Source organism: Hylobates moloch, unplaced genomic scaffold (genome assembly GCF_009828535.3).
Source record: "Hylobates moloch isolate HMO894 unplaced genomic scaffold, HMol_V3 SCAFFOLD_3, whole genome shotgun sequence".
NCBI lineage: Eukaryota > Metazoa > Chordata > Mammalia > Primates > Hylobatidae > Hylobates > Hylobates moloch.
Genome location: NW_026652278.1, coordinates 102,222,357 through 102,239,644, shown reverse-complemented (window position 1 = coordinate 102,239,644; position 17,288 = coordinate 102,222,357). Strand labels below are relative to the sequence as shown.

At 38.3% G+C, this 17,288-nt stretch overlaps 1 protein-coding gene across 4 annotated transcripts in view; it reads right to left on the bottom strand.

The window, feature by feature from the left end:
* MCUB (mitochondrial calcium uniporter dominant negative subunit beta) overlaps window positions 1-17,288 on the bottom strand; it is a 142,693-nt gene that overhangs the window by 33,988 nt on the left and 91,417 nt on the right. For all 4 annotated transcript variants that reach the window (XM_058436632.1, XM_058436633.1, XM_058436634.1 and 1 more), the window contains exons 2-4: window positions 13,750-13,825; window positions 12,462-12,632; window positions 8,430-8,534 (exon numbers count right to left, since the gene is read on the bottom strand). In XM_058436632.1, coding sequence (XP_058292615.1) covers window positions 8,430-8,534; window positions 12,462-12,632; window positions 13,750-13,825 — 352 coding nt within the window. The remainder of the gene's footprint in view (window positions 1-8,429; window positions 8,535-12,461; window positions 12,633-13,749; window positions 13,826-17,288) is intronic.

Below are 17,288 nucleotides of genomic sequence, written 5' to 3'. Positions count from 1 at the left end.
GTTCAAACTGTACCAGATAATGGCTAGCTGGAGCTGCTTCAAGCTGGAGGACTTTTCTTAACAGCAATTTCTTATCTAAATTCCCTCCCTGTTGATGACTCTTGCCTGATCTAGAATTTGGCTGCAAAGTGATGATTTTCCACCTCCAGAAACTCTCCCACATTTACCAGTAGATGCTCAGCACCTCACTGTAAAGTAAGAGCCTTCTATTATTTGTGGATCTATTTATTTTATCACCAATTTATTAAGGCATAGACTTACGAATTTCTTCCTCCTACCCTTAAAAGTCTATAATTATAGCTTACTGGGAGAAGAAGCCTCAGAAGCCAATACTAGCCAGAATTCTTAAACTGTAATTGGTGAATTGCTGGACACTCAGTGTGAACTAGCATTGAAGGAAAAACACCCACACTTTCATGAGTTTTATCTTCTGGAACCGTACCAGGTTTTCACAGTGAGGATCAGATATCAGAGAAAAATACTCTCCCTGCTTTGGGCAGGAGGAAAGGAAAAATAACCATTCTCAAATAGCCCTGAGTACATGTCCTCCATGATAGGAAACTACTTTACCAGAGGCTTATCTGACTTGGAGAAAGGGCAATTAGTCAACTACAGACCCCTCTAGCCTTACTGTCTCACGCAAGAGAATAAAAGAGGCTAAGAAACTCTTGTAAAGATTACATTCTGGAGACACAGGCCCAATTAAAATATATATATATATATTTAATAATAAGATTATAGAATGATTCCTCTCCTCAACATCTTACCACTACATTAACAGGGCTCCAGTTTTATACAAGGCACAGATTCTATTTGAGAAAGAATTTATAGGGAAACCCCAAAACATCAGGAGAAACAAAAATAAGGACACTAGAGGAAAGCCTCTGATACCTACAGCTACAGCAAACATTAAACATCTAACTCGTAGCCACATAAAACCTCACACTAAAGACCTATTCAGCTCAGTTTCTATTGCCTGATACATCATGTCTAGCTTTCAGCAAAAAATTTAAAGACAAGCTAAAAGGCAAAGAAAAAAACAACAACAACCACAGTTTGAAGAGACAAAACAAGCATCAGAACCAGGCTCTGATATGGCAGAGATTTTGGAATTATCAGAGTAGGATAGTAAAGCAACTATGATTAAAGGCTCTAATGGAAAAAGTGTACAATATGCAAGAATAGATGAGTAATGTAAATGGTGAGATAGAAACTCAGGAACCAAAAGGAATTGCTAGAAATAAAAACCACTGTAACAGAAATGAAGAATGCCTTTGATGGGCTCATCAGTAGACTAGACACTGGGGAGGAAAGAATCAGTCAGCCTGGGGCTATGCCAACAGAAACTTCTCAAACTGAAAGTCAAAGAGAAAAAAGAATGGAAAAAAAAAAAAAACCTAACAAAATATCTAGGAACTGTGGGACAATTGCACAAGTGTACCTTAGGCAAAATGGGACTACCAGAAGAAGAAAAAAGAGAGAAAGGAAAAGCAGCAATATTTGAACTAATAATGGCTGAGAATTGTCCAAAAGAATATTGCTAATGGCCAAAATGGTAATTTGAGATGAAAAAAGCTCTCTTTAAGAAAGAGTTAAGACTTCCAGTTTCCTGTCTGACATAAAAAACTCCAAAGTTGTCACTCCATCCTAACGATTAATAAATGGCTGAATACAATGAAAATCAACAACTCTTCTTAGATGCATAAGAAAACTAAGGTTAGAGGGAAAATTGCTGTCCCCAAAATTGAAAAGACAGATAAATACAGACAATGACAACTTAGCGAAGCAGAGACTCATGAGCAGAAATCTGCAAAGAATCAGTACCAGGGTAGGAAAACCTGAACTGTAACTGACAAATTGCTGGAGGCTCACCGTGGACAACTCTTGAAATGTAAGCATTCCAGGGAGTCCCATAGGTGGGGGCATTCCCATACTTTTGTGAGTTTCACCTCTAGGAGCTCTACTAGGTACTCACAGTGAAAACTGAAGAAAAACCTCCTCCTTCCGGCAGCAGGAAAGGAAAAGTAGTGATTTTGAAATATGCCAGAGAATTCTGTTCTTTCTCTCTCTTTTTTTTTTTTTGGAGACGGAGTCTCCTCGCTCTGTTGCCCAGGCTGGAGTGCAGTGACATGATTTTGGCTCACTGCAGCTTCCGCCTTCCAGGTTCAAGTGATTCTCCTGCCTCAGCCTCCCGAGTACCTGGGATTACAGGCGCCTGCCACCATGCCCAGCTAATTTTTGTATTTTTAGTAGAGACGGAGTTTCACCATGTTGGCATGCTGATCTCGAACTCCTGACCTAGTGATCCCCCCTCCCTCAGCCTCTCAAAGTGCTGGGATTAAAGTGAGCCACTGCGCCTGGCCAAATTCTGTTACTCTTAACAAGGAGTGTCCACAAGGTAAATTATTTTCCCAGAGCCTAATCGATTGGGATTTCATTAGAGCTTAGTTAACCTAGGGGAAAAGAAAAACCCAACTTCAGCACCCTGTAACCATCCTATCTCACCTAAGGTGGTGGGGGGTGGGGGAAGGGCTGAGAAGCACTTGTGAAGTTCAAAGTCCAGGGGTACAGGCTCACTAAAAGACTGAGACCTAGTCCCCTTAATCATAGGACTACAGAACACTTCCCCTCCATACCTTACTTTATCACTATATTATAAAAGGCTTATTTACTGCAGTTCCCTTTATCCAGTATATCACATCCAGCTTTTAACATAAAATTACAAGACTTACTAAAAGGCAAAAAACACAGTTTGAACAGACAGAATAAGCATCAGAACGAGAGCCAGACATGGCAGGAACGTTGGAATTATCAGACTAGCAACTTGAAATAACTACAAATAATATGCTAAGGAATCTACTAGAAAAAGTAGATAACATGCAAGAACAGATGGGTAATGTAAGAAGACAGATGGAAATTCTAAGAAAGAATCCAAATAAAATGCTAGAGATAAAGCATTGTAACAGAAAGGAAGAATGCCTTTAATGGGCTTGTTAGTAGATGAAACATAGCTGAAGAAAGAATCTCTGGGCTTAAGGATATTTCATTAGAAACTTTCAAAACTGGTAAGCAAAGAGAAAAAAGACTGAAAAAAAAAAAAAAAACAGAACAGAATATCCAAGAACTTTAGGACAACTACAAAATGAATAACATGTATGTAATGAGAATACTAGAAGAAGAAAGAAAGGAACAGAAGAATTATTTGATTAAGGACTGAGAATTCCCCCCAAACTAATGTCAGATAGCAAACCACAGATCCAGGAAGCTCAGAGAACACAAGCAGAACAAATGCCAAGAGAAAACTACACATACGTATATCATTTTCAAACTGCAGAAAATCAAAGATAAAGAAAATAATTCTTAAAGAAGCCAGGGAGAGGGGGGAACCCTTAGCTATAGCAGAGAAAAAAAAAGAAATTAAATCTGACTTCTCTGAAATCATACAAGCAAGAATGGGATAAAATATTTAGTATTGAGAGAAAAAAACAAAGCAGCCTAAAATTTGGTACCCTGTGAAATTATTCTTCAAAAGTAAAAGAGAAACGAAGATATTTTCAAACAAAAATTGAGTGAATTTGTTGCTAGCAGGCCTGCCTTGCAAGAAATATTAAAAGAAGTTCTTCATAGAAAAGCAAGATGATATAGGTTGGAAATTTAGCTCTACAGAAAGAAAGAGAATCAGAGAAGGAATAGTGGAGGTAAAATAAAAACCTTTATTTTTATTATTCTTAATTGATCTACTAGATAACAGTCGGTTCAAAAGAATAATGCTAACACTGGTTTTGACTATGTATGCTTAGTATACCTATGCTTATGAATCACTGAAATGAATGGCAGCCGTGAGACGAGGGATATGAGGGAAAAATTGGGATTATTTTGTTATTATAAGGTATTTGCACTAGCCGTGAAGCAATATAATGTTATTTGAAAGTGGACTTGCAATAGTTGTAAATGTATATTGCAAACTCTTAGGCAACCACTAAAAAAAGAAGTATAAATAATATGCTGGAAAAGGAGAGAAAATGAAATATACAGAATGCTCAATTAAAAACCAAAAAAGGGAGAAAAAATGTGGAAGACAAAAACAGGAAAAAAAAAAAAACAGTGGCAACAAATAGAAAACAGTAGCAAATATGGTAGATATTATGTATATCAGTAATCAGTTTGAATGTCAATGGCCTAAATGAACCAATCAAAAGATAGAGCTTGTTAGAGTGGGTCGAAAACCCAGATCCAACTATATATTGTCTATAAGAAACCCGCTTTAAATATGAAGACATATATAGATGAAAAGCAAAGGGATGAAGAAAGATATACTATGCTAACACTAATAAAAAGAAAGCTGAAATAGCTATATTATTTTCAGACAAAACAGACATTAGAGCAAGGAAAGCTACCAGGAGTAAAGAGACATTACATAATAATAAAAGGCCAATTCTCCAAGAAGACAGAACAATCCTTAATGTGTATGCTCCTAACACAGCATCAAAGTACATGAGGCAAAACAAAAACTAATAGAATACAAGAAGAAATAGATGAATTCATGTTTACAGTTACAGACTTCAACATTCCTCTATTAGAAATGGACAGATCTGCCAAGCAGAAAATCAGGAGGTATACAGTTGAACTCAATAGCACCATCAATCAACTGAGATAAATGTGACATCTATAGACTATCCAACAACAGCAAAATACACATTCTCAAGTTCACAGGGAACATCTCATCAAGATAGATCACAATGAAGGCTATAAAACTCACATGAGTAAATGTAAAAAAAGAAAAATACAATGTATGCTTTCAGATCTCAGTAGAATTAAACTAAAAATCAATAACCCAAAGATAGCTGGAAAATCCCAAAATACTTAGATATTAAATAATGTACTTCTAACACATGGGTCAAAGAAGAAATCACAAGAAAAAAAATTAAAATATTTTAAAATAAATGAAAATATAACTTATCAAAATTTATGGAAGGCAGTGAAAGCAATGCTCAGAGGGGAATCTATAGTATTGAATACATATAATAGGAAAGAATAAACATCTAAAATTTAAAGATCTGAACTTATACTTTAAAAAACTAGAGAAAGAGGAGCAAATGAAATGAAAAGCAAGCAGAAGAAAAGAAATAATATAGAATATTTATTATATAGAGTATATAATATACTCTACATAATATATTATATATTCTACTCTATATTATAAACATAGAGTAGAAACCAATGAAATCGAGAACAGGAAACTCACAGAGAAAAATCAATGATGTTAAAGGCTAGTTCTTTGGAAAAAATCAGTTAAATTGATAAACTTCTAGCCAGGTTATTCAAGAAAAAAAGAGACAACAAGCTACTCATGTTAGAAACGAAATGAGAGGATTTAACTACAGATCCCATGGACATTAAAAGGAAAATAAAGAAATACTATGAACAACTCTATGCCCACAAATTCAATAACCTAGATAAAATAGATTAATTCTCTAAAAGGTACAATCTATCAAAACTCACACAAAAAGAAATAGACAATCTGCATAAGCCTATACCTATTAAGTAATTGAATCAATAACTAATAAACTTCCAAAACAGAAAGCACCAGGTCCAGATGGATTTCCTTGGTGAATTCTACCAAACATCAAAGGAAGAAACTATATTAATTATCTACAATCTCTTTCAGAAGACAGAAGCAGAGGGAATACTTCCTAACTCATTCTATGAGGCCAGCATTACCTTAATACTAAAACCAGACAAAAACACTGTAAGAAAACAAAACCACAGAGCAATATCTCTCATGAATATTATAGACACAAAAATCCTCAGCAAAATAATAGCAAATAAAATACAACAATGTCTAAAAAGATTGCTACACTACAACTAAGTGGGATTTATCCAGGTATGCAAGGCTCAACACTTGAATATGAATTCATGTAATCCATCACATCAACAGACTAAGGAAGAAATATCACTTGATAATATCAATAGATGCAGAAAAAGCATTTGACAAAATTGAACACCAATTCACAGTGAAGACTCTCAGCAAACCAGGAACAGAGGGCAATTTCCTCAACTTGTGAAAGACAATGAGAAAGCAAGCCATAGCCTGGCAGAAAATATTTGCAAAAGACATATCTGATACAAGACCGTTATCCCAAACATACAAAGAACTCAAAAGAAAATCAACAACTTGATCACAAAATGGGCAAAGATCTGAAAAGACACCTCAACAAAGAAGACATAGATGGCAAATAGGCATATGAAGAGATGCTCAACATCGTATGTCATCAAGAAACTGCAAATTAAAACAATGACTACACACCTACTACAATGGTGAAAATCATATCCAAATCACTAATACCACCAATTGCTGGCAAGGATATGGGGCAACAGGAATTCTCATTCACTGCTGGTAGGAACACAAAATGGTACAACCACTTTGGAAGACAGCTTGATAGTTTTACACAAAACTAAACACTCTCACCATATGTGCCAGCAATCATGCTCCTGGGTATTTAACCAAATGATTTGAAAATCTACGTGCAAACAAAAACCTGCGCATGTGTGTTTATAGCAGCTTCATTCATAATTGCCAAAACTTGGAAGTATCCCAGATGTCCTTCAGTAGGTGAATGAATTAACTGTGGTACATACAGATAATGAACTATTATTCAGCACTAAAAGGAAATGAGCTAACAAGCTCTGAAAACACATGAAAGAAATTTAAATGCATATTACTAAGTGAAATAAGCCAATCTGGCCTTCCTCTTCACTTTCTTCTTTACTGCCTCTTGTCTCCTCTCTTATCACTCCCTTTTCTTCTCTTTGCTCTCTCTTCCTTTTCCCCTTCTTCTTTCCCCTCTTGCCTTTCTCCTTTTTTTCTTCCCACTCTCCCCCTTTTCACTCCTCTCTCTCACTGTTTAGTATTTTCCCTGTTGTACCCCCTTTCTTAAATATCCTATTTTCTCTTCCCTTGCTCTCTCATGTCCCTGGCCCTACTACCATGGGCCCCCACCCCCACCAAAAAGAAAGAAAGAAGCGAATCTGAAAAGGCTATACAATCAGCCCTTCTTACTTGTGGGTTCTGCATCTGTGAACTCAACCAACCATGGATTTAAAATATTTGGAAAAAAAATCTAATAAAAATTAACAATACAACAACAACAAAATGAATGAAAAACCAATATCGTATAACAACCATTTACACAGCATTTACACTGTCTTAGGTACTGTAAGTAATCTAGAGATTTAAAGTATATGAAAGGAGTATGTAGGTTAAATGCAAATATAACAAACATTTTATATCAGGGCCCTGAGCATCCTTGAATTTTGGTAGAGTTTGGTAGAGTTTGCCTGGCACGATTCTGTATTGGCACGATTCTGTATAATTCTTAATGTCATAGACAGGATCTTGAAAACTGCAACTTTAAATGAAACAACTATAAGGAAACCAATTTTACCATAGGCTAATTGATATAAGCAAGAGTTAGGTTCTTACAGCATATTTCTGGTCATAAAAACATCACCAAACGTCTAAATAAAGACCCAAGACACTTTTAATGTTAAATATTAAAATAAATGTAAGCTACATATACATTTAAGATAAATAAAAACAAGATAATTATTTACATTATGTACATTAATGATGAATACATGTAGTTCTACATTTGTCACAATCTGTAGAATATACAACACCAAGAGTAAACCCTAATGTAAACTATGGACTTTGGGTGACAATGATGTGTCAGTGTGTTCACCAATTTTAACAAATATACCAGTCTGCTGTGGGATATTGATAGTAAGGGGTGTGGGGTGCAGAGAGCATATGGGAACTCTGTCTACATTCTGCTCAATTTTGCTTTGAACCTAAAACTGCTTTAAATAATACAATTCAATTTTTTACAAGAGTTAAGAGCTATACAACCATATATACTTGAATTCTTGATTTTCAGGCCTACCTCTCTCTTAACCCAATAATGTCAGTTAAGCATTCAAGATCCTAAAGTAAAATCCTGAAAGTCTAAAAAGAGTATATGGGACTAAAAGCCCTGCTAGGCAGGTGATCACTTATACCCCTGCTGGAAAAGCTTAAACACTGGTTTTCCAAAGACTTCTTGGTCATCTGATAAATTTAAAAGATTCTTAACATAAACTTTGCTCCCTCTGGAAACCTCACAGCTAAAGGTAAAAGTGAAGATACCAGCCTGGACAACATAGGGAGACCCAATCCCTAAAAAGTGTTAAAAAATTAGCCAGGCATGGTGGTGCATGCGGGTAGTCCCAGCTACTCTGGAGGCTGAGGTGGGAGGATTGTTTGAGCCCAGGAGTTTGAGATTATAGTGAGCTATGATGACGCCACTGTACTCCAGCCTGGGCAACAGAGCAAGTGAGAATTCATCTAAAAAAAAAAAAAAAAGTAATAGTTGGATAGCTGTGTTTCTTACCTCTCTTTGGACACTGTACATCATATGCTATTTTATTAATGACAAGTTTAAAATCATTCATTAGCAAAATATCCATCAAAGTAGAAGCTGAAATCGTGTTGCCATCTGAAAGAAAAACATCATGCATGAGTATGTCTTTGTTTTAGAACAGTAAGAACCATCTTCCAACACATAGAAAATTACTAACCCAGGTCTTTACAATATAATAGCGGACAATTTACTTTTGTAGGGGGTGTCCACAAACCCAAACAGTATTCCCATTGAGGGGAATCCTCCTTTATTGCTCTACCTCCCATTTCCTTGGATGAAATGGAACAGGGAGGCACTCCCTCTCCCACCCTGTCAGCTGTGCTGGAATCCAGGTAATGCCCTTGGTGAAACTGCATCTGTGGAGGGTCATGCAAAGGTTCAGGGGAGGTGGAAACCCTTCACAGCAAGGCCAGAGCAGTGGCCGGTGCAGTGTTGGGGGTGGGGTGGAGTGTAGGCAGCAGAGCCCATCAGGTGGTTCCTGGGTTAACCTGGTCTCTGCTCCTGTCTTCTCTTAGTTCCTGCCCTCTTCTGAGCTTGTCTTCTGCCACTTCCAGCATGAGAGCCTGTTGACACACTTCTCTGCTTAGCCAGAGTCCATTCTGCTGCTTACAGCCAAGCTTCTGACTGGCACATGTAGGCATAAGGGTATAACTATTTAAAAACCCTGCCTTTCTCTTATTTTTAATTATTAGAGGTAACTCATTTGTGGTGGTTAAAAATTTAGTAGCTAAATAGCACCACAAGCTATCACCACATGGGCTCATCTCCCTTTCAAGCTTGAAAAAAAATGAAGAGGCAAACTGTCAAGGAGGTGAGGACAATAATGAACGTAATGCCTAAGAAATAAATTTGCACTGTATGGTTTATTTTGTGGAAGTGGAGAGAGGCAGGAGAGATTCTAATAGTAATTTCAAATATCCTAGGAGTATTTCAGGAAAAAAAAAGTCTTGAAAATTTTTAACCACAATGTGCTTTGCAAACCTTCTCATAGAGCCTATAGGTTTTGTCATGTTTTTGAACCAAACTTTAATGTAATCCAGGTGTTAAGAAAGCAAACTCACTAAACAATAAGCAAAAAATTGGTGCTGGGTAGAGGTTTCTTTTTCTATCATTTTCCCTTCAGAACAGTTCACATATAATTACATGAAATTAAGTCCAGGAAAATGCTGGATGTGTATTTTCAAATCCCAGCCTGACATTCATTTGGTTACATTCAACCAGAGCTATTTTAGCTACATTAATATGTGTGATGACAGGACTAACACTAGTAACATCCCGAAGAAACTGGCTGCTGCCTCTTGTCTGCCTCCCTATAGTTCTTTTATTCTAGAAGATTGCAATTCAAGTCTGCACCTGTGTCTGTTCCTAGAATTTGGCTGTTTGGGTTGCTGTTCATCAGTTGCAGTGAGATGATTTTCCAAAAAAATTGCCAAATAATTCAACCCACACAATGGGCAAAACCGTGACAAGCTTAGAACACTCTTTTCAAGCCCAAATTAAATGCAGGCAAATTCCACCCACAGAGTCTTTTAAAAAGAAGAAAAAAAAATCAACAACACACCAATCGCTTTATCTTTCCAAGTGTCATTTAAAAATTTACATGCAAATGACTTCAAACCAGCTCCTTAAAATCTTACTATAAAAAGACATCCACTGAATATGATTTCTCAGTTGAAATACTACATTATCCTTTATACAAAGGTATGAATAGCAAAAGACTGACGTGAAACATTTTTAAGCACTAGTGATACAGTGTTAAATTTTTCATGTATTCTTCGGTATCAATTTAAACCCCCGATAGGGTGTTTGCACTCTGTCCAAAGAGTCCCTTTTCTCTAAGACTTCTATTCTCTTTGTGCTGTTTCAAAGCTACTAACCTTATTTTTAGAAATAAGCAGGGTAAACATCTATGTTGTTTTAACCTCTCTTATTTCATTCACTTCAATACTAATTGAGTACACACCACCAGGCAAGCGCTGCTCAGTGCAAGCCCTTCTGACTTCCAGGTTTGGGTCTGCCTGCCCCTAGAAGCTTCGAAAGAGGGCCATGCCCCTGCGGAAAACACCCATGGACATTCCAGTGTTCCTGTGCCTGGCGGAAATGTCTGTCTAGTTCAAGGATGAAATATTAGGAAGCCCATTGTGCCATAGGGCTAAAACCTTATTCTCTGATCAAGGTTTTAGCAGGAAGAAACGTCCCTTCCAGCTAAATCTATAGTCCTAACAACAGCCTACAATAAGCCTTTCCTGATCTGCCCTTCCCCACCTCTCAGAACTCCTCCTTTCTCCCAGCTCCCTCCTTTGCGGCCACTGTCTAGTAGGCTTCCACCTCAATGCAGTCTCACCCTGTCACCCAGGCTGGAGTGCAGTGGTGCCGTCTCGGACCACTGCAACCTCCACCTCCCATGTTCAAGCAATTCTCCTGCTTCAGCCTCCTGAGTAGCTGGGATCACAGGTACGCAACACTATACCTGGCTAATTTTTGTATTGTTAGTAGAGAAGGGGTTTTGCTATGTTGGCCAGGCTGGTTTCAAACCCCTGACCTCAGGTGATCCACCCACCTCGGCCTCCCAAAGTGCTGGCATTACAGGCGTGAGCCACCGCATGCGGCCCAGAGCTCTCTTCCCTCTACATGACTTCCTCCCTTATTTCTCCCAGGTCTTTGTGCAAATGTAATCTTATCAAGCCCACCCCTGCCCAACACATCTTCCACATTCTGCTTTATTTTTCTTCATAATACTTATTATTTAACATAATACATAATTTATCTTGTTTTTTTCTCCTCCTAAATATAAGCTCCATAAAGGCAGGAGTTTTCATCCCTTTTATTCTCTGCACTACCTCTAGCATATAGAACAGTGCCTGACATACATTAGGTGCTCAGTAAGTATTTGTTGAATGAATCAATTAATCTCCATTTTCCAACTTCTCTATCTATCCTTTAATTAATTTGGAACTTGGATAGGGAAAAAGTACGTTTATTTCCCTTTCAAAACTGCAACAGTAATCATGAACTTAAATAACTTTATTCTAAATATTTAATATCATAATAAAATAATGCAAATTTATTAATATATGTATATTTGCAGCTGCTATATAATGGGATAGGGTAAATAATTCTTTATTCTATTTAGAAGCAGTTGGTCTAAGACCATTTCAGACTATGAGAACATAAAAGCTGTATTCTAAATTTTAAATGTATAAATGATGACATACTTCTGGTTTTTTAAAAAATGTATATTCTTCTTAAGAACTAATTCTGCCAAAAAACATACTAGACTGTAATTGCTTTATAACAGTGGTGAATAAATTTTTTGTGTACTTTAATTATTCACTGGCTTATTTTAATAATTAAAACTGCATTTTGTTTTCTAATTATTCAAATTTTGCTGAGAATTGCACGCTAATGCCTGTGCCACTAAGATTTTCTCATGAAAAACCTTTAAGGCTAAGTTTATAAAATAAGTAACTGAAATTTACATTAAATTTATTCCATTAATTTTTCATTCAATGAAATTAAAAGTTTTTTTTTTTTTTTAATTTTTTTTCCTGGGATGGAGTTTCGCTCTTGTTGCCCAGGCTGGAGTGCAATGGCGTCTCGGCTCACTGCAACCTCTGCCTCCTGGCTTCAAGCAATTCTCCTGCCTCAGCCTCCCAAGTAGCTGGGATTACAGGTATGTACCACCACGGGTGGCTAATTTTGTATTTTTAGTAGAGACAGGGTTTCTCCATGTTTGTCAGGCTGGTCTCGAACTCCTGACCTCAGGTGATCCGCCTGACTCGGCCTCCCAAAAGTGCTGGGATTACAGGCGTGAGCCACCACGCCAGGCCAAAACAGTTTTTTAAATAGTGTTGATGCATAAAAATGAAAGAATAAAGACCAACCACTTATTATCTAATGAATTAAACAATGTACTTCCTTCTAGAAAAGTAAAGAACCAAAGAAAAGTTCAGGAGAGACAGAAACCCTGGGACAAAGTTGTAAAATTATATACATATATACCTGCTGTGAAGATGGCTGCAGTTTTGATACCCTTATCTTCATTTTGTAGGTCCTGAAGGAATGAACCAACTGTTGACAACATTGGTTTGACTACAAATTGACAACGTTCTTTTCTAGATGGCAAGGTAAGTGTTACCAAGGGAAGGCCATGTCTATAATTAACTGTTATTTCTGTTAAGGAAAAAAAGAAAAAACAATGGGTAAAATTTACTTTAAAAAAACATAAATACAAGAATTCTAGAAGGAATGCTCAAACACGAAATTCACAAACCTTTGAAGTCCTATAAAAATTTGTATTGCTCCAATAATGCCTTCATTATACTACCGTTTACATATTCCCCACCATTCTATAACATTTTAGTGTAGCACGTACCATACTTTATTATCTGCTTAAAGTCTTCCCAGGTGGCCGGCATGGTGGCTCATGCCTGTAATCCCAGCACTTTGGGAGGCTCAGATTGGTGGACTGCCTGAGCACAGAAGTTTGAGAGCTGTCTGGGCAACATGGCGAAACCCCATCTCTACAAAATATATAAAAATTAAGTCTGGCATGGTGGTGTGCGCCTGTAGTTGCAACTACTTAAGAGGCTGAGCTGGGACGACGGCTTCAGCCTGGGAAGCAGAAGTTGCAGTGAGCTGAGATCGTGCCACTGTACTCCAGCCTGAGTGACAGAGCTAGATCCTGATTAAATGAAAAAGAAAAAGAAAAAAAGTCTTCCCAGGTAAACACTTAAGTTCTAGTTTTCTTGAGGACAGAAACTATTTCTTGTTTTTTTTTTTTTTTTTCTTTTTGAGACAGGGTCTCACTCTGTTGCCCAAACTGGAGTGGCACGATCATGGCTCACTGCAGCCTCTACCTCCTGGGCTCAAGCAATCTTCCCACCTCAGCCTCTTGGGTAGCTGGGACTATAGGCATGTGCCATCATGCCTGGCTAATTTTTGTATTTTTTGTAGAGATGGGGTTTTGTTTTGTTGGCCAGGTTGGTGCCAAACTCCTGAGCTGAAAGGATCCGCCCGCCTTGGTTTCCCAAAGTGCTGGGATTACAGGCCACCACGCCCACCCAACTATTTCTTATCATCTCTAACTCCTCTGATTGCTGAGGTGGGAATTTGACAAAAGACAGCAGCTATATTATGGGAGCACAAAAAGGTGGAAGTGAACCCAATCGGGGTGGGATGGGATGGGGATAGTGTAAGAAAAGTCTGTTCTGCTCAAAACTGGCAGCTGTTTATTTGGAAGAAAGGGAAACAATTAACATATGAATCAAATAATGATAAGAAAGCTTACCATCAGGTGGCACCACGGTACTATAATGGTGTGACTGATAGTATTTCACATTTCCACACAGCTTCACACACAAAACCTACGAGAAGGAAAGATTAATTTGTTTTTTAAAAAAAAGAGTGGGAAAGATGAAATAAGTGTCTTTATTTTACCATAAGATTCTTTTTAATACTATATGAAAAGCATAATGAAAAACTCAACTTGTCATGCATCCCCAGGGTGAGCCCTTGGCAAGCTCACTGAACCTTCCTGGCTATATGCTTGCCTGCTACTATGTATGCTGTAGCAGTAGCACACCAGGATGGGATCCCCAAATTGGGGTATGAGGCCCCCTGAAAATCCTAGAGTTCTGTGAGAATTTTTACTTTCAGTATTTCCTTTCAGGTAATAATCTAAAACAAATATATATAAGTATATCTAGTCTAGATACATGCTTCTCAATATGTGGTCCCCAGACCAGAAGCATCTTGGGGCTAATTAAAAATGCAGAATCGGGCCGGGCACGGTGGCTCACGCATGTAATTCCAGGACTTTGGGAGGCCAAGGTGGGCGAATCACCTGAGGTCAGGAGTTCGAGACCAGTCTGACCAACATGGAGAAACCCCGTCTCCACTAAAAATACAAAATTAGCTGGGCATGGTGGCGCATGCCTGTAATCCCAGCTACTCGTGAGGCTGAGGCAGGAGAATCACTTGAACCCAGGAGGCAGAGGTTGCTGTGAGCCAAGATCCTATCACTGCACTCCAGCCTGGGCAACAAGAGCAAAACTCTGTCTAAAAAAAAAAAAAAAAATGCAGAATCACAGATTCAGACCAGATTTACTGAATTCCAGTCTACATTTTAACAAGATCCTCAGGTGATTCACATGCACATTAGAGTTTGAAAAACACTGCTCTAGATCTGTGCTGTCCGATATGGTAGACATTTGTTAAATGTGGTTATTTAAATTAGTTAAAATTATGTACAGGTGGGACATGATGGCTCACGCCTGTAATCCTAGCACTATGGGAGGCCGAAGCAGGAGGATTGCTTGAGCTCAGGAGTTCAAGACCAGCCTGGCCGACATAGTGAGACCCTGTCTCCTATAAACAACAACCACAAAAAAATTATGTACACAAACATTCGGAACCTCAGTCACCTTTGCCACATTTCAAGGGCTCAAATGCTCCCTATGCCTTATGGCTATCTCACTGAAAAGCAAAAGCGCAGGAATAGCATATTTCTATCATCACAGAAAGTTCTATTGGACAGCAGTGCTCAGTCTACAACATCCGAATGGCCACCTCACCACAGAACATATTTTGGGGGCTTGCACTGGTGTTTGTGTTTACACAATTGCACTAGTGCTTAATGAAGACCGAATAATATCATGGTGGACTGTGTGAACAAAGACACTGTGGGAGTAGAAAGAACAGGCATTGGGGAATTGGTTCACAGGCATTTGGAACTCAAAAGGACTTGTACCAGAGAAATTAGTACCAAAGTCACAACATAGTGGCTGTATCACACTGATCCAGATTTTTTAATGCACCACCTTACAGTAGTTTATTAACAATAAGTTTGCCAGTAATTGTGCAAAGAATAATTCTTTTATAAACTGCATTTTTAAATTTTTCAGCATTTGAGGGTACACTATTAAAATAATAAATCAGTGGTTAAAAGTGTGTTCACTGTTTCAAAAAATAAAGATGACACTGACCCAAATGAGGGTCCATTATGCTCAAAATTAAAGGAATCTCATCAATAAGTACAATAAAACATTCAAATACATATTTTAATATTAAACACAACATAGGCAATAAATGTCAACACATCGTCTTTTACATTAAGACTGTTCATTTGAGCTTTCTATTTTTTCTTTTTTTTTTTTTTTTTTTTTTTGAGATGGAGTATTGCTCTGTTGCCCAGGCTGGAGTGCAGTGGTGCAGTCTCAACTCACTGCAACCTCCACCTCCTGGGTTCAAGTGATTCTCCTGCTTCAGCCTCCCAAGTAGCTGGGATTATAGGCACCTGTCACCATGCCTGGCTAATTTTTTGTATTTTTAGTAGAGATGGGGTTTCACCATGTTGGCCAGGCTGGTCTCGAACTCCTGAACTCGTGATCAGCTTGCCTTGGCCTCCCAAAGTGCTAGGATTACAGGCGTGACCCACCACACCTGGCCTGAGCATTATTTCTAAAAATGTAGCTCACTACTAAGATGAGAAGAAAAAGGCAGATGATGTCTTAAAATAGATGCAACTCTCAATAAATAAATACAGGCAGAAGTTCTCCAAGTGTGGATAATGGCTATTACAATACCGTCTACTACTTTTAGCAAAACTACATAAAAATGAGACACATCAGAATTCTCTATCAAAATTCTTCTATAAAAATGAGACAGATAATTTTCCATGCATAAAAGTCAAATACACGAAGGTAGGGAGTAGGCCAGGCGTGATGGCTCATACCTATAATCCCAGCACTTTGGGAGGCTGAGGCAGATGGATTGCTTGAGACCAGAAGTTCGAGACTAGCCCGGGTAACATGGTGAAACCCTGTCTCTACAAAAATTACAGAAAAAGTCTGGCATGGTGGCACACGCCTGTAGTCCCAGCTACTTGGGAGGCTGAGGGAGGAGGATTGCTTGAGCCCAGGAGGAGGAGGCTGCAGTGAACCGAGATTGTGGCTACTGTATTCAGCCTGGGCCACAAAGGGAAACCCTGTCTCAAAAAAAAAAAAAAAGTAGAGAGTAAAAGTCAGAGCCCCTCCCTTTACTTCTCTATAATCCTGGAAGTCTCCCCAGAGGTAACCACTGCTAGTGGTTTGGCATGTATCCTTCCAGATTTTTTTCTACACATTACCTACCAAATTCTATGCTAGAGTCCGTATAATGCTAAAGACATATGAGTCAGGTTCCTAAATGCCATTGGTGATAATGCCTGCGAGAATTCAAGAATCCAGTTGAAGGCAATATAAAATGATTACAAAGTATCATTTAATACACTGATAAAGTTTCAGGTGTACTACTGAAGAAGTAACGGTAGCACCCACAAGATAGAGGCACCCACATGACAACCAGAAGATGCTGAAAGAAGGCAGAGTGGCCTGAGAAAAACAGCAGGGCTTTCTCAAGCTTTTGCATGCCTAATAATCACCTGGAAGCCTTAAAAACACAGATTCCTGGACCCCATACACAGAGATTTTTAATCTAAAAGGTCAGTTTGTGAGGATTTGCATTTTTAATAAGCTCCAGAGGTAAACTGAAGTTTCAAGTGTGAGAACCACACTTTGAGAAGCTGGGCTTTAGTCAACCTCCCCACAACCCCCACCACCACACACACACACCCCCACGCTGCTGCCCCAGGCTTCGTGGCAACATGCTAAATTTCTGCGTAGAATCATTCTGAATTCCAAATTTTAGTGCCTGGTCAAGCGTTACTGCCTTTAAATGGAATTTGGTATCAGGGCAAAAGATGATTGGGGCTTCTTTTTAACCATGAAGCATTTTTTGTTCCTGACCACAGAGCTCCTGAATTCCTCGGAATTTCCTGAGTGATTGGAG